The following is a 19603-nucleotide window of genomic DNA, read 5'->3' on the forward strand; positions in this document are numbered from 1 at the left end:
TTAGGGTTAAGGTTAAGGTTAAGGTTAAGGTTAGGGTTAGGGTTAGGGTTAAGGTTAAGGGGAAAATAAGCTGTTACCCACAAGGAGTACAGCGGGGACAATAGACAATTACTATGAATCTCCAGTTAAAACCAAGGTATCAATCAATACATTGTCAGAATAGATTGGTACCAGAAAACTCCAAACTGGTCACGGCCTACATTCCCATCAAAGCATAAAACAGTTGGCGCTAAGTGCCTTTGTCTTGGACTTTAGTCAATCTCCTTGAGACCGATGGGGGTGTGCCCAATTTGGTAATCCACCTTTTCTCTGCTGCTTTTCTTGGGCTTTGGACCACCCCATCCCCGACTCAAGGCCAGAGATAGATATGTGCTCTTTTCCATGAGTACGAAAGTGGATATATATATTTCTGACATTTTATCCACTCTCTCTATGCAATACATGTTTTGTTTTAGACGTTTCTATAATTGATATTTGGGTTCTCCTGCATACAGTCTGTTACAGTCTGTCACATAGACCAGATTGAAGGACTCCAGCTGGAAGTTCTGCCGGATCCGAACCCCAATCCCATATATTTATTTTTCAGGTATTTGATATATCTAAAATGAGGGTTAACTTGCGCTTTCCCATTACCCAAGGAAACATTCATCAATATGTCTTTGAGGTTCTTGTTTCTCCTAAATGCTGAAATTAATTTGGATGGTTTCCATGGTTAAAATCGATTCTGTCTCCTCCTCAAAATGTTTCTTAACCTCAATAGAGTTGAGCTTCATTGAGGGTTTTGAAAAATTTGACACAAATGGAATAATGTCCAACTCATAGGACTGGCCAGGAGGTTCCCGACACTCCAGGTACCTCTTTTCTCATTGGACTGCTAGGAGATTCCCTACGCTCCAGGTCCCTCTTTTCTCATTGGACTGCTAGGAGATTCCCTACACTCCAGGTCCCTCTTTACCACTTTTCTCATTGGACTGCTAGGAGATTCCCTACGCTCCAGGTCCCTCTTTACTCATTGGACTGCTAGGAGATTCCCTACGCTCCAGGTCCCTCTTTACTCATTGGACTGCTAGGAGATTCCCTACGCTCCAGGTCCCTCTTTACCTCTTTACTCATTGGACTGGCTAGGAGCTTCCCCATGCTCCAGGTACCTCTTTAGTCATTGGACTGACTAGGAGATTTCCTACACTCCAGGTCACTCGTTACCTCTTTACTCATTGGACTGGCTAGAAGGATCCCCATGCTCCAGGTGCATCATTACCTCTTTACGCATTGGCCTGGCTAGGAGGTTACCCCCTTTACCTCTTTACTCATTGGACTGACTAGGAGGTTCCCCAAGCTCCAGGTCCCTTGTTACTCATTGGACTGGCAAGGAGGTTACCTCCTTTACCTCTTTACTCATTGGACCGACTAGGAGGTTCCCCAAGCTCCAGGTCCCTCATTACTCATTAGACTGGCTAGAAGGTTCCCCATGCTCCAGGTGCATCATTACCTCTTTACTCATTGGACTGGCTAGGAGGTTACCCCCTTTACCTCTTTACTCATTGGACTGGCTAGGATGTTTCCCACTCTCCAAGTCCCTCTTTACCTCTTTACTCATTGGACTAGCTAGGAGGTTACCCCCTTCACCTCTTTACTCAATGGACTGACTAGGAGGTTTCCCACACTCCAGGTCCCTCTTTACTCATTGGACTGGCTAGGAGGTTCCCCATGCTCCAGATCCCTCGTTACCTCTTTACTCATTGGACCGACTAGGAGGTTACCCCCTTTACCTCTTTACTCATTGGACCGGATAGGAGGTTCCCTAAGCTCCAGGTCCCTCATTACCTCTTTACTCACCTGACTGGCCAGGAGGTTCCCCACACTCGTTACTTCTTTACACAAAGGACAGTCTAGGAGATTCCCTACGCTCCAGGTACCTCTTTTCTCATTGGACTGCTAGGAGATTCCCTACGCTCCAGGTCCCTCTTTTCTCATTGGACTGCTAGGAGATTCCCTACACTCCAGGTCCCTCTTTACCACTTTTCTCATTGGACTGCTAGGACATTCCCTACGCTCCAGGTCCCTCTTTACCTCTTTACTCATTGGACTGGCTAGAAGGTTTCCCACTCTCCAGGTTACTCTTTACACATTGGATTGGCCAGGCTCCAGGTTACGCTTTACCTCTTTACTCATTGGACTGGCTAGGAGGTTCTCCACACTCCAGGTCACTCGTTACCTCTTTACTCATTGGACTGGCTAGGAGCTTCCCCACGCTCCAGGTACCTCTTTAGTCATTGGACTGACTAGGAGGTTTCCTACACTCCAGGTCCCTCTTTACTCATTGGACTGGCTAGAAGGTTCCCCATGCTCCAGGTCCCCCATTACTCATTGGACTGGCAAGGAGGTTACCCCCTTTACCTCTTTACTAATTGGACCGACTAGGAGGTTCCCCAAGCTCCAGGTCCCTCTTTACTCATTGGACTGGCTAGGAGATTACCCCCTTTACCTCTTTACTCATTGGACTGTCTAGGAGGTTTCCCACTCTCCAAGTCCCTCTTTACCTCTTTACTCATTGGACTGGCTAGGAGGTTACCCCCTTTACCTCTTTACTCATTGGACCGACTAGGAGGTTACCCCCTTCACCTCTTACTCAATGGACTGACTAGGAGGTTTCCCACACTCCAGGTCCCTCTTTACTCATTGGACTGGCTAGGAGGTTCCCCATGCTCCAGATCCCTCGTTACCTCTTTACTCATTGGACCGACTAGGAGGTTACCCCCTTTACCTCTTTACTCATTGGACCGGATAGGAGGTTCCCTAAGCTCCAGGTCCCTCATTACCTCTTTACTCATTGGACCGACTAGGAGGGTACCCTCTTTACCTCTTTACTCATTGGACCGGATAGGAGGTTTCCCATGCTCCAGGTCCCTCATTACTCACTGGACTTGGTAGGAGGTTTCCCATATTCCAAGTCCCTCTTTACTTCTTTACTCATTGGACAGTCTAGGAGGTTCCCCATGCTCCAGGTGCATCATTACCTCTTTACTCATTGGACTGGCTAGGAGGGTACCGCCTTTACCTCTTTACTCATTGGACCGGATAGGAGGTTCCCCATGCTCCAGTTCCCTCTTTACCTATTGGACCAGATAGGAGGTTCCACATATTGGACCGGATAGGAGGTTTCCCATGCTCCAGGTCCCTCATTACTCACTGGACTTGGTAGGAGGTTTCACATATTCCAAGTCCCTCTTTACTTCTTTACTCATTGGACAGTCTAGGAGGTTCCCCATGCTCCAGGTGCATCATTACCTCTATACTCATTGGACTGGCTAGGAGGTTACCCCCTTTACCTCCTTACTCATTGGACTGGCTAGGAGGTTACCACCTTTACCTCTTTACTCATTGGACAGTCTAGGAGGTTCACCATGCTCCAGGTGCATCAGAACCTCTTTACTCATTGGACTGGCTAGGAGGTTACCCCCTTTACCTCTTTACTCATTGGACTGGCTAGGAGGTTTCCCACTCTCCAGGTTACTCTTTACCTCTTTACTCATTGGACTGGCTAGGAGGTTCTCCACGCTCCAGGTCACTCTTTACCTCTTTACTCATTGGACTGGCTAGGAGGTTTCCCACGCTCCAGGTACCTCTTTACACATTGAACTGGCTAGGAGGTTCCCCATGCTCCAGGTCCATCATTACCTCTTTACTCAATGGACTGGCTTGGAGGTTACCCCCTTTACCTCTTTACTCATTGGACTGGCTAGGAGGTTTCCCACTCTCCAGGTTACTCTTTACACATTGGATTGGCCAGGCTCCAGGTTACGCTTTACCTCTTTACTCATTGGACTGGCTGGCAGGTTCCCCATGCTCCATATCGCTCATTACTCACTGGACTGGCTAGGAAGTTCCCCACGCTCCAGATCCGTCATTACTCACTGGACTGGCTAGGAGGTTCCCCACGCTCCAGGTCACTCGTTACCTCTTTACTCATTGGACTGGCTAGGAGCTTCCCCATGCTCCAGGTACCTCTTTAGTCATTGGACTGACGAGGAGGTTTCCTACACTCCAGGTCCCTCTTTACTCATTGGACTGGCTAGAAGGTTCCCCATGCTCCAGATCCCTCGTTACCTCTTTACTCATTGGACCGACTAGGAGGTTACCCCCTTTACCTCTTTACTCATTGGACCGGATGGGAGGTTCCCTAAGCTCCAGGTGCATCATTACCTCTTTACGCATTGGCCTGGCTAGGAGGTTATCCCCTTTACCTCTTTACTCATTGGACTGACTAGGAGGTTCCCCAAGCTCCAGGTCCCTCGTTACTCATTGGACTGACTAGGAGGTTTCCTACACTCCAGGTTCCTCTTTACTCATTGGACTGGCTAGAAGGTTCCCCATGCTCCAGGTGCATCATTACCTCTTTACTCATTGGACTGGCTAGGAGGTTACCCCCTTTACCTCTTTACTCATTGGGCTGGCTAGAAGGTTCCCCATGCTCCAGGTGCATCATTACCTCTTTACTCATTGGACTGGCTAGGAGGTTACCCCCTTTACCTCTTTACTCATTGGACTTGCTAGGAGGTTCTCCACGCTCCAGGTCACTCTTTACCTCTTTACTCATTGGACTGACTAGGTTTCCTACGCTCCAGGTCCCTCTTTACTCATTGGTCTGGCTAGGAGGTTTCCCACGCTCCAGATTCCTCATTAGTCACTGGACTGGCTAGGAGGTTCCCCACGCTCCAGGTCACTCGTTACCTCTTTACTCATTGGACTGGCTAGGAGGTACCCCATGCTCCAGGTCCCTCTTGACCTTTTCACTCATTGGATTGGCTAGGAGGTTCCCCACGCTCCAGGTACCTCTTTACACATTGGACAGGCTAGGAGGTTCTCCACACTCCAGGTCTTTACTCATTGGACTGGCTAAGAAGTTCCCCACGCTCCAGATCCCTCATTACTCACTGGACTGGCTAGAAGGTTCCCCATGCTCCAGGTGCATCATTACCTCTTTACTCATTGGACTGGCTAGGAGGTTCCCCATGCTCCAGGTGCATCATCACCTCTTTACTCATTGGACTGGTTAGGAGGTTTCCCACGCTCCAGGTGCATCATTACCTCTTTACTCATTGGACTGGCTAGGAGGTTCCCCCCTTTACCTCTTACTCATTGGACTGGCAAGGAGGTTTCCCACGCTCCAGGTGTATCATTACCTCTTTACTCATTGGACTGGCTAGGAGGTTCCCCCCTTTACCTCTTTACTCATTGGACTGGCTAGGAGGTTTCCAACGCTCCAGGTGCATCATTACCTCTTTACTCATTGGACTGGCTAGGAGGTTGCTCCCTTTACCTCTTTACTCATTGGACTGGCTAGGAGGTTTCCCACTCTCCAGGTTACTCTTTACACATTGGATTGGCCAGGCTCCAGGTTAACCTTTACCTCTTTACTCATTGGACTGGCTGGGAGGTTCCCCAAGCTCCAGATCCCTCATTACTCACTGGACTGGCTAGGAGGTTCCCCACGCTCCAGGTCACTCGTTACCTCTTTACTCATTGGACTGGCTGGGAGGTTCCCCAAGCTCCAGATCCCTCATTACTCACTGGACTGGCTAGGAGGTTCCCCACTCTCTAGGTCACTCGTTACTCACTGGACTGGCTAGGAGGTTCCCCACGCTCCAGATCCCTCATTACTCACTGGACTGGCTAGGAGGTTCCCCACTCTCCAGGTCCATCGTTACCTCTGCTTTGACTGTGAGTGGAGATCTATGTCTGAGTGTTTTAAAGAGTATTTGTTTACCTTCATATTCGTACAAATTCTGTTAAAACCTGTTTTGGTGCATTAACTGCTCGCGGGACACCTAAGACAACATCCGGTGAAATTACAGAGCACGAAATTCAAAATACAAAAATCTTAATATTAAACATTCATGAAAATACAATTGTCATACATCATTTAAAAGCTTCTTGATAATCCAACCGTGTTGTCAGATTTCAAAAAGGCCGGTGACCTAAAAAATTTTAAAAAAAAAATCTGGATGAATTTTCCTCTGGTTTTTGCCTGCCATATCAGTTCTGTTATACTCACAGACATTATTTTAACAATTTGATATATGCATGTCCTAGCCTCTGGGCCTGAGTAACAGGCACGTCAGTCATCCGGAATACCAAGCAATAACAAGTAAGCTAATGAAGTTAAATCTTATAAGTTGAGACTTAAGACACCTACAGTATAAGTGTGTTTATGATGATAACTATGCATGTTTGTCTGTCGGTTAGAAATATACTCTAGTTCCCAAGAGGTTTCTATCATTATGGCCTTGCATCCTAAAAACTTTGGTATCAAGAAATTCAATCTAATGAGGTTGTAAATTGTTGGGTAGGTTACTTTCTAAATGTAATCCGTTACAGTTACTGGTTACCTGTCCAACATCCAAATAACATAACTTTTGGATTCCCCAAACTCAGTAACGCCATCTGATTATATTTCGTTACTTTTAGATTACTTTCCTCTTAACGTGTTTGCCTTGTTCAGGGGCAGAACAATACATTTTTACCTTGTCAGCTTGGGCATTTGATTCAGCAACCTTTTGGCTACTTGCTCAATGCTCTAACCACTAGGCTACCTGCCACCCCTACACTCTAACCACTAGGCTACCTGCCGCCCCTACACTCTAACCACTAGGCTACCTGCGGCCCCTACACTCTAACCACTAGGCTACCTGCGGCCCCAACACTCTAACCACTAGGCTACCTGCCGCCCCTACACTCTAACCACTAGGCTACCTGCCGCCCCTACACTCTAACCACTAGGCTACCTGCGGCCCCTACACTCTAACCACTAGGCTACCTGCCGCCCCTACACTCTAACCACTAGGCTACCTGCGGCCCCTACACTCTAACCACTAGGCTACCTGCGGCCCCTACACTCTAACCACTAGGCTACCTGCCGCCCCATTCCATGAATTTATTTTTCAACTCGAATTAATGAGCCCAATCAGTCTTCCATGACAACAAAACCATAAACAACAGAGTAGGTCTGGCTAATAAGTCCTTAGCTTTAGCGTTAAGCTCAGGTAAAATCATTTGGCTGATCTATACTTCTATCTATAATCTATAATCTATACTTCCATACTTCCAAGTCCTATTCTTGAAGATCAAGGTGACTGTAATTCTGATAGATTTTGGTTTTAAATGTAAATATATCATTTAATAGTATTATTATACGCAGTAGAAAGCGATGGGTTTGAAGAAGCCTACATAACTAACCCATAAAGTAAAATGAAACATCCATACATGGCCAGCTATGTAAATCTGTAAGAGATGTCATTCAATTGTTAACATACATTTTTGTCTTCTTCTAATTCCTTTTAAAATGAATAAATCCTCTGTGGGATAGGCGTCCCGCTAGCGGGACATCTTCCGCAATTCAAGAAAATAATCTTAAAAATGATGGATATTTGATGATTTGATGATTGTGTCATTGTACTAAAACTCATATTTCTTATTCGTTATACCAGTTAAAAGCCTGAGACCTTGAACAAAGACTGCTGACACCTAGTAGAAGCCATAGGAATTGCAATCTGGGAGCTGGAATTGCATATGCCCCTAAGCTTTCCACTGTAAGAGCATGGGCTCTGTCAAAAAAAAGAATCTGGATGTTTTTTCTTAGTTTTGTTCCTACCATATCTATTGTGTTATAGTCGCAACTATTATTTTAACATTTCTAAAGTTTTTCTATCCAATGGTACCAATTATATGCATATCCTGGCTTCTGGGCCTGATTTAACAGGCAGTTTACTTTGGGCACGTCAGTCAGGCGGAAATTCTGAAAAAAGGACCCTAGCCCTAACACATTTTAAGTTTTTAACCCACTGTTCTTCGGTAGGGTAAGGGTTAAATAAGAATTTGTTCCTAACTGACTTGCCTAGTTAAATAAAGATTACATTTAAAAAATGAAATGCTTTGAACACTGCTGAAAAGTGCTAAAGTGAACAATGAAATGCTTTGAACACTGCTGAAAAGTGCTAAAGTGAACAATGAAATGCTTTGAACACTGCTGAAAAGTGCTAAAGTGAACAATGAAATGCTTTGAACACTGCTGAAAAGTGCTAAAGTGAACAATGAAATGCTTTGAACACTGCTGAAAAGTGCTAAAGTGAACAATGAAATGCTTTGAACACTGCTGAAAAGTGCTAAAGTGAACAATGAAATGCTTTGAACACTGCTGAAAAGTGCTAAAGTGAACAATGAAATGCTTTGAACACTGCTGAAAAGTGCTAAAGTGAACAATGAAATGTCATGTGCTGTATTTGCTTTTGGCCTATTGTTTACCATTTTGTTGATGATATCTTGATAGCTGTTATAAATCATTTAAAGGGCAAATCCACAGATGAAACAATAACAAAACGGAATCCCCGCCTCTGTTTTGGTAAAAAGCAGAGGGATGGGCCTGGAGAAATGTAACCACCCTCTCAAATGAATAGACAGAGCTTGGCCTAATGATTGTTTTAACTATGCTTTGAGGCTATACCGTGTTTGTTTACTATTACAATGTTTACAAACATTGGAGAAAAACAAGCTTATAGTTTAGGTTGTCATAGAGTGTGACAGTTTAACATTTATAAGTTATATACTTCAAGGATCAATGGATATATATATATATATATATCCATCCAAAAATAGATGTAGCAACTACAGATTGGGTTTCTGTACAGCACTTTGAGATATCAGCTGATGTACGAAGGGCTATATAAATACATTAGATTTGATTTGATGCCCCTTGAAGTCTATTAAAAGTGTACGAGTTTGAGCATGTGTCCATTAGGCCACAAAATAATCAGAATGAATTAGATTGAGCAATAAAAGCCCCAATTTTATTCCACCATCTGGGATCCAGACTAATTAGCTGTTGCAAGAGCGCATTTTTCACTGGCTGTCCACTGGTTTCAAAAACAATGATTGATAGGCATCTTAAACTTCTTGAATTCAACAATTTTTGGGTTCAAATACAAATTTAGATTTGTGAACATCCATCCACAATCCGTAAGGCGCAAATAGCTAAATGAGAGAGCAGCAGTGTGATTCACATCAATGCGCTATGTAGATATCAATAATAAGTGATATCCGTATCGCTGTAGACTACACCACTGCTGTCGTCCTTACCTCCAAGTGTTTATTCAAGTTGGATAATCTTTGGATGCCAACAGCAGTTGCACCATTGGAAGACATAGCTTGGACTGTAGCCTACAAAAGCCTATTCCTGCTCTTTCCCCACGATCCATCAAACACATTTGGTGTGTCAACATAGTGGTCTCTGACTTATGGTCAGACAAATTTAAACTTGCGCCTTTTTTCAATGCTGATTTGAATGTCGTTGAGAAAAGTTTTTCATAAACATCCTTTCTGAATACAAAAGTAATCCAAGAAGTAATCCTCAGAGTAATCCAAGAAGTAATCATCAAAGTAATCCAAGAAGTAATCCTCTAGTTTTTCTAAAGTATCTGTAATCTGATTACAATATGTTTGCTGGTAACGTAACGGATAACAGTTACAGATGTTTTGTAATCCCTTACATGTAATCTGTTACTCCCCATCCCTGTAATCGAGGGGTGATGTCCATTCAAAATACACTGCTCAAAAAAATAAAGGGAACACTAAAATAACACATCCTAGAGCTGAATGAATGAAATATTCTTATTCAATACTTTTTTCTTTACATAGTTGAATGTGCTGACAACAAAATCACACAAATTATCAATGAAAACCAAATTTATCAACCCATGGAGGTCTGGATTTGGAGTCACACTCAAAATTAAAGTGGAAAACCACACTACAGGCTGATCCAACTTTGATGTAATGTCCTTAAAACAAGTCAAAATGAGGCTCAGTAGTGTGTGTGGCCTCCACGTGCCTGTATGACCTCCCTACAATGCCTGGGCATGCTCCTGATGAGGTGGCGGATGGTCTCCTGAGGGATCTCCTCCCAGACCTGGACTAAGACCTGAGCGAGACATGATGTCCCAGATGTGCTCAATTGGGTTCAGGTCTGGGGAACGGGCGGGCCAGTCCATAGCATCAATGCCTTCCTCTTGCAGGAACTGCTGACACACTCCAGCCACATGAGGTCTAGCATTGTCTTGCATTAGGAGAAACCCAGGGCCAACCGCACCAGCATATGGTCTCACAAGGGGTCTGAGGATCTCATCTCGGTACCTAATGGCAGTCACGCTACCTCTGGCGAGCACATGAAGGGCTATGCGGCCCCCCAAAGAAATGCCACCCCACACCATGACTGACCCACCGCCAAACCGGTCATGCTGGAGGATGTTGCAGGCAGCAGAACGTTCTCCACGGCGTCACCAGACTGTCACGTCTGTCACATGTGCTCAGTGTGAACCTGCTTTCATCTGTGAAGAGCACAGGACGCCAGTGGCGAATTTGACAATCTTGGTGTTCTCTGGCAAATACCAAACGTCCTGCACGGTGTTGGGCTGTAAGCACAACCCCCAACTGTGGACGCCGGGCCCTCATACCACCCTCATGGAGTCTGTTTCTGACCGTTTGAGCAGACACATGCACATTTGTGGCCTGCTGGAGGTCATTTTGCAGCGCTCTGGCAGTGCTCCTCCTTGCACAAAGGCGGAGGTACCGGTCCTGCTGCTGTGTTGTTGCCCTCCTACGGCCTCCTCCACGTCTCCTGATGTACTGGCCTGTCTCCTGGTAGCGCCTCCATGCTCTGGACACTACGCTGACAGACACAGCAAACCTTCTTGCCACAGCTCGTATTGATGTGCCATCCTGGATGAGCTGCACTACCTGAGCCACTTGTGTGGGTTGTAGACTCCGTCTCATGCTACCACTAGAGTGAAAGCACCGCCAGCATTCAAAAGTGACCAAAACATCAGCCAGGAAGCATAGGAACTGAGAAGTGGTCTGTGGTCCCCACCTGCAGAACCACTCCTTTATTGGGGGTGTCTTGCCTATAATTTCCACCTGTTGTCTATTCCATTTGCACAACAGCATGTGACATTTATTGTCAATCAGTGTTGCTTCCTAAGTGGACAGTTTGATTTCACAGAAGTGTGATTGACTTGGAGTTACATTGTTGTTTAAGTGTTCCCTTTATTTTTTTGAGCAGTGTATTTATAAAGTTTACAAACTCCCCCACCGCTTGGCATCAAATCAAAATCAAATCAAATCAAATGTATTTATATAGCCCTTCGTACATCAGCTGATATCTCAAAGTGCTGTACAGAAACCCAGTCTAAAACCCCAAACAGCAAGCAATGCAGGTGTAGAAGCACCAAACCCCAAAGATATCATACAAATAACGCATATATATGGATGGAGGTTTTTGCGCTTGGGGAAGACCGTCTGCTTCCAATCTGCCATGTAAATGACATTTGTAGGTAGTGTTTAGAATCAAATTCAAAGTCATTACGCATTAGTCCAAGTTTTAAGAGAGAAGGGATGGCCTCATCTGGTCTATTTGTATCCTTGTATTTTTGGAAACTGTCCGAAGTCCTAGTTGAGTGTCGATATTAGTGTATAGCGAGTCTACATCAATCGAGAATAGCATTGCTCCAGAAGGTAACTCCATTTTTATTAACAAATGCATAGGTATCCTTTACATAGCTGGGGTACTTCTGAGATAAGGGGTTGAGAAAGGAGTCAATATACTCTGCCACATTACATGATTCACTCCCACAATCTGAAACAATGGGATGGGTTAGGGTTAGGACTAAAGTCAGGTTAGATGGTGAAGGGATTAGGGGTTAAAGGTTATCCTCACCATGATCTCCATTGCGCTCCATCGTGACGTGCCCCAGTACATGGCCATGCCATGGTTGATCACAAACGTCATCGCCCTCACCACCTCTACAACACACACACACACACACACACACACACACACACACACACACACACACACACACACACACACACACACACACACACACACACACACACACACACACACACACACACACACACACACACACACACACACGCAGTTAGACCTCACATCTAATACAACACACACAGGGTTAGACCTCACAAACTCTACAACAACACACAGGGTTAGCCCACCCAAACTAATCTCCACTGTTCTGTCAGTCTCTACTGCCCTTTCAGTCTCGTCGCTACTGTCCTGGCAGTCTCGTCTCTACTGTCTTGGCAGTCTTGTCTCTACTGTCTTGGCAGTCTTGTCTCTGCTCTTGTTTCTATTGTCCTGTCAGATTTGTCTCTACTGTTCTGTCAGTCTCGTCTCTAGTGCCCTCTCAGTCTCTTCTCTACTCTCCTGTCAGTCTTATCTCTACTGTTCTGTCAGTCTTATCTCTACTCTCCTGTCAGTCTTATCTCTACTGTCCTGCCAGTCTTCTCTCTACTGTCCTGTCAGTCTTCTCTCTACTGTCCTGTCAGTCTTATCTCTACTGTCCTGTCAGTCTTGCCTCTACTGTCCTGTCAGTCTTATCTCTACTGTCCTGCCAGTCTATCTCTACTGTCCTGTCAGTCTTATCTCTACTGTCCTGTCAGTCTTATCTCTAATGTCCTGCCGGGCTTATCTCTACTGTCCTGTCAGTCTTATCTCTACTGTCCTGCCAGTCTTATCTCTACTGTTTTGTCAGTCTTATCTCTACTCTACTGTCAGTCTTATCTCTACTGTCCTGCCAGTCTTCTCTCTACTGTCCTGTCAGTCTTATCTCTACTGTCCTGTCAGTATTATCTCTACTGTCCTGCCAGTCTTATCTCTACTGTCCAATCTGTTCAATAAAATATGGTTATGGTTATTACCCTCCATAGGTGAGTTGATGTCTGTGCGGTTTGCGAAGACGATGTCAACATACTCCAATTGCAGCCGAGACAGAGAATCCCTCAGACCTGGATCAAAGAGGTTACATCATCATCACTTCAATACGTCATTATTAAATCTTCACTCTAACATCACTATGAGACAGAGATACCTCAGACCTGGAACACGGCAATGACATCATCACTACAACATCATCACTGACAACACTGACATTATCACTGTGACATTTTCACTACATCATCACTATGACATTACCACTACATCATCACTATGATATTAACACTACGTCATCACTTTGACATTAACACTACATCATCACTATGACATCATCACTGTGACATTTTCACTAAATCATCAATATGACATTAACACTACATCATCACTTTGACATTAACACTATATCATCACTATGACATCATCACGATGACATTATCACTACATCATCACTGTGAGATCATCACTATGATATCATCACTATGACATTTTCACTACATCATCACTTTGACATCATCACTGTGACATTTTCACTACATCATCACTATGACATTAACACTACATCAACACTGACATTAACACTACATCATCACTATGACATTAACACTACATCATCACTATGACATTAACACTACATCATCGCTATGACATTAACACTACATCATCACTATGACATTAACACTACATCATCACTATGATATTAAAACTACATCATCACTTTGACATTAACACTACATCATCACTATGACATCATCACTGTGAAATTTTCACTTCATCATCACTATGACATTAACACAACATCATCACTTTGACATTAACACTACATCCTCACTTTGACATGAACACTACATCATCACTATGACATTAACACTACATCATCACTATGACATCATCACTGTGACATTTTCACTAAACCATCAATATGACATTAACACTACATCATCACTGACATTAACACTACATCATCACTATGACATTAACACAACATCATCACTATGACATTAACACTACATCATCACAGTGACATCATCACTATGATATCATCACTATGACATTTTCACAACATCATCACTTTGACATTAACACTACATCATCACTATGACATCATCACGATGACATTATCACTACATCATCACTGTGAGATCATCACTATGATATCATCACTTTGACATTTTCACTACATCATCACTGTGACATTTTCACTACATCATCACTTTGACATTAACACTACATCATCACTATGACATTAACACTACATCATCACTTTGACATTAACACTACATCATCACTTTGACATTAACACTACATCATCACTATGACATTAACACTACATCATCACTTTGACATTAACACTACATCATCACTATGACATGTCGTGGAATTATCAGAATTTGTTGGTAACATTTGTAAGATGTTTAATATTCATCAAATGTGTGTAAGTTACTTCCCATCAGAATGGTATATTTGTATAATACTGTGGTGAGGTTGCAGTTATCTGTTCTATGTCAAAACTAAGTTGCCTGGGCCGATGTGTAAACATATCTTATACTCCCTACCTTTCCCAGTGGGGAAAGGAGGGGTTGCAGTGTCTGGAATCATTCTATGCTCCCTCTTATTGTTGTTTCTATCTTAACCTATAGCCTCACCTCCTATCCGTGAGTTTGTCCAGGAGTTTGTATTTAGAGTGGGTTGTATATAAATGACAATTTGATATAAGCCTGTTGATATGGAGGATTTGGTTTATGGTTCTGGGGTTTGGGGAAGGAGACAAAGCTGAACGATGAATTATGTCTATGCTGTCTGACTATGTGTGTCTTTGCTATTAAAGGAACTCAGTTGCATTGTAAGGGGACTCTCAGAGGATTCACTGGGAGACACTGAATTATCTGAGAGTCACAGGATTGTGATAAGAGCTCATATAATTAAGGATGGACTTTTATAACTAACTCTGACGTGTGTGTGTGGTTTGCTCCCATGATTTGGTAAATAGAGGACATCATCACGATGACATTATCACTACATCATCACTGTGAGATCATCACTATGACATTTTCACTACATCATCACTTTGACATTAACACTACATCATCACTATGACATAATCACAATGACATTATCACTACATCATCACTGTGAGATGATCACTATGATATCATCACTATGACATTTTCACTACATGATCACTTTGACATTAACACGACATCATCACTATGACATCATCACTGTGACATTTTCACTACATCATCACTATGACATTAACACTACATCAACACTTTGACATTAACACTACATCATCACTATGACATGAACACTACATCATCACTATGACATTAACATTACATCATCACTTTGACATTAACACTACATCATCACTATGACATTAATTCTACATCATCACTGTGACATTAACACTACATCATCACTATGACATCATCACTGTGACATTTTCACTAAATCATCACTGTGACATTAACACTACATCATCACTATGTCATTAATACTACATCATCACTATGACATTAACACTACATCATCACTATGACATTAAAACTACATCATAACTTTGACATTAACACTACAATCATCACTATGACATCATCACTGTGACATTTTCACTTCACCATCACTATGACATTAACACAACATCATCACTTTGACATTAACACTACATCATCACTATGACATTAACACTACATCATCACTATGACATCATCACTGTGACATTAACACTTCATCATCACTATGACATTAACACTACATCATCACTTTGACATTTTCACTACATCATCACTGTGACATTTTCACTATATCATCACTGTGACATTTTCACTACATCATCACTTTTACATTTTTGCTACATCATCACTATGACATTTTCACTACATCATCACTATGACATTTTCACTACATCATCACTATGACATTAACACAACATCATCACTTTGACATTAACACTACATCATCACTATGACATTAACACTACATCATCACTATGACATCATCACTGTGACATTTTCACTTCATCATCACTATGACATTAACACTACATCATCACTTTGACATTTTCACTACATCATCACTGTGACATTTTCACTATATCATCACTGTGACATTTTCACTACATTATCACTTTTACATTTTTGCTACATCATCACTATGACATTAACACTACATCATCACTTTGACATTTTCACTACATCATCACTGTGACATTTTCCCTATATCATCACTGTGACATTTTCACTACATCATCACTTTTACATTTTTGCTACATCATCACTATGACATTAACACTACATCATCACTTTGACATTTTCACTACATCATCACTGTGACATTTTCACTATATCATCACTGTGACATTTTCACTACATCATCACTATGACATTAACACAACATCATCACTTTGACATTAACACTACATCATCACTATGACATTAAACGCTACATCATCACTATGACATCATCACTGTGACATTTTCACTTCATCATCACTATGACATTAACACTACATCATCACTTTGACATTTTCACTACATCATCACTGTGACATTTTCACTATATCATCACTGTGACATTTTCACTACATCATCACTTTTACATTTTTGCTACATCATCACTATGACATTTTCACTACATCATCACTATGACATTTTCACTACATCATCACTGTGACATTTTCACTACATCATCACTGTGAAATGTTCACTACATCATCACTGTGACATTTTCACTACATCATCACTGTGACATTTTCACTACATCATCACTTTGACATTAACACTACATCATCACTATGACATCATCACGATGACATTATCACTACATCATCACTGTGAGATCATCACTATGATATCATCACTATGACATTTTCACTACATCATCACTTTGACATTAACACTACATCATCACTTTGACATTAACACTACATCATCACTATGACATCCTCACTGTGACATTTTCACTGCATCATCACTTTGACATTTTCACTACATCATCACTGAGACATTTTTACTACATCATCACTGTGACATTTTCACTACATCATCACTGTGAAATTTTCACTACATCATCACTGAGACATTTTTACTACATCATCACTGTGACATTAACACTACATCCTCACTGTGACATTTTCACTACATCATCACTTTGACATTAACACTACATCATCACTATGACATCATCACGATGACATTATCACTACATCATCACTGTGAGATCATCACTATGATATCATCACTATGACATTTTCACTACATCATCACTTTGACATTAACACTACATCATCACTTTGACATTAACACTACATCATCACTATGACATCCTCACTGTGACATTTTCACTGCATCATCACTTTGACATTTTCACTACATCATCACTGAGACATTTTTACTACATCATCACTGTGACATTTTCACTACATCATCACTGTGAAATTTTCACTACATCATCACTGAGACATTTTTACTACATCATCACTGTGACATTAACACTACATCCTCACTGTGACATTTTCACTACATCATCACTTTGACATTAACACTACATCATCACTATGACATCATCACGATGACATTATCACTACATCATCACTGTGAGATCATCACTATGATATCATCACTATGACATTTTCACTACATCATCACTTTGACATTAACACTACATCATCACTTTGACATTAACACTACATCATCACTATGACATCCTCACTGTGACATTTTCACTGCATCATCACTTTGACATTTTCACTACATCATCACTGAGACATTTTTACTACATCATCACTGTGACATTTTCACTACATCATCACTGTGAAATTTTCACTACATCATCACTGAGACATTTTTACTACATCATCACTGTGACATTAACACTACATCCTCACTGTGACATTTTCACTACATCATCACTTTGACATTAACACTACATCATCACTATGACATCATCACGCTCAAGGTCCTAAACGATATCTTAACCGCCATCGATAAGAAACATTACTGTGCAGCCGTATTCATTGATCTGGCCAAGGCTTTCGACTCTGTCAATCACCATATCCTCATCGGCAGACTCGACAGCCTTGGTTTCTCAAATGATTGCCTCGCCTGGTTCACCAACTACTTCTCTGATAGAGTTCAGTGTGTCAAATCGGAGGGTCTGCTGTCCGGACCTCTGGCAGTCTCTATGGGGGTGCCACAGGGTTCAATTCTTGGACCGACTCTCTTCTCTGTATACATCAATGAGGTCGCTCTTGCTGCTGGTGAGTCCCTGATCCACCTCTACGCAGACGACACCATTCTGTATACTTCCGGCCCTTCTCTGGACACTGTGTTAACAACCCTCCAGGCAAGCTTCAATGCCATACAACTCTCCTTCCGTGGCCTCCAATTGCTCTTGAATGCAAGTAAAACTAAATGCATGCTCTTCAACCGATCGCTGCCTGCACCTACCCGCCTGTCCAACATCACTACTCTGGACGGCTCTGACTTAGAATACGTGGACAACTACAAATACTTAGGTGTCTGGTTAGATTGTAAACTCTCCTTCCAGACCCATATCAAACATCTCCAATCCAAAGTTAAATCTAGAATTGGCTTCCTATTTCGCAACAAAGCATCCTTCACTCATGCTGCCAAACATACCCTTGTAAAACTGACCATCCTACCAATCCTCGACTTTGGCGATGTCATTTACAAAATAGCCTCCAATACCCTACTCAACAAATTGGATGCAGTCTATCACAGTGCAATCCGTTTTATCACCAAAGCCCCATATACTACCCACCATTGCGACCTGTACGCTCTCGTTGGCTGGCCCTCGCTTCATACTCGTCGCCAAACCCACTGGCTCCATGTCATCTACAAGACCCTGCTAGGTAAAGTCCCCCCTTATCTCAGCTCGCTGGTCACCATAGCATCTCCCACCTGTAGCACACGCTCCAGCAGGTATATCTCTCTAGTCACCCCCAAAACCAATTCTTTCTTTGGCCGCCTCTCCTTCCAGTTCTCTGCTGCCAATGACTGGAACGAACTACAAAAATCTCTGAAACTGGAAACACTTATCTCCCTCACTAGCTTTAAGCACCAACTGTCAGAGAAGCTCACAGATTACTGCACCTGTACATAGCCCACCTATAATTTAGCCCAAACAACTACCTCTTTCCCAACTGTATTTAATTTTAATTTATTTATTTATTTTGCTCCTTTGCACCCCATTATTTTTTTTATTTCTACTTTGCACATTCTTCCATTGCAAAACTACCATTCCAGTATTTTACTTGCTATATTGTATTTACTTTGCCATCATGGCCTTTTTTGCCTTTACCTCCCTTCTCACCTCATTTGCTCACATTGTATATAGACTTGTTTATACTGCATTATTGACTGTATGTTTGTTTTTACTCCATGTGTAACTCTGTGTCGTTTTATCTGTCGAACTGCTTTGCTTTATCTTGGCCAGGTCGCAATTGTAAATGAGAACTTGTTCTCAACTTGCCTACCTGGTTAAATAAAGGTAAAATAAATAAATAAATAAAATCACGATGACATTATCACTACATCATCACTGTGAGATCATCACTATGATATCATCACTATGACATTTTCACTACATCATCACTTTGACATTAACACTACATCATCACTATGACATCATCACTGTGACATTTTCACTACATCATCACTATGACATTAACACTACATCAACACTTTGACATTAATACTACAACATCACTATGACATTAACACTAAATCATCACTTTGACATTAACACTACATCATCACTATGACATTAACTCTACATCATCACTGTGACATTAACACTACA

The 19603-nt window shown here is 42.2% G+C and overlaps 1 protein-coding gene across 1 annotated transcript in view; it reads right to left on the reverse strand.

Moving 5' to 3' along the window:
* The window catches only part of LOC116375241 (voltage-gated potassium channel subunit beta-2-like), a 101708-nt gene that overhangs the window by 44845 nt on the left and 37260 nt on the right, over positions 1 to 19603 (reverse strand). The window contains exons 7-9 of the mRNA XM_031831392.1: positions 12920 to 12942; positions 12766 to 12852; positions 11762 to 11847 (exon numbers count right to left, since the gene is read on the reverse strand). Coding sequence (XP_031687252.1) covers positions 11762 to 11847; positions 12766 to 12852; positions 12920 to 12942 — 196 coding nt within the window. The remainder of the gene's footprint in view (positions 1 to 11761; positions 11848 to 12765; positions 12853 to 12919; positions 12943 to 19603) is intronic.

The sequence above is a fragment of the Oncorhynchus kisutch genome, linkage group LG9 (assembly GCF_002021735.2).
Source record: "Oncorhynchus kisutch isolate 150728-3 linkage group LG9, Okis_V2, whole genome shotgun sequence".
Classification (NCBI taxonomy): Eukaryota; Metazoa; Chordata; class Actinopteri; order Salmoniformes; family Salmonidae; genus Oncorhynchus; species Oncorhynchus kisutch.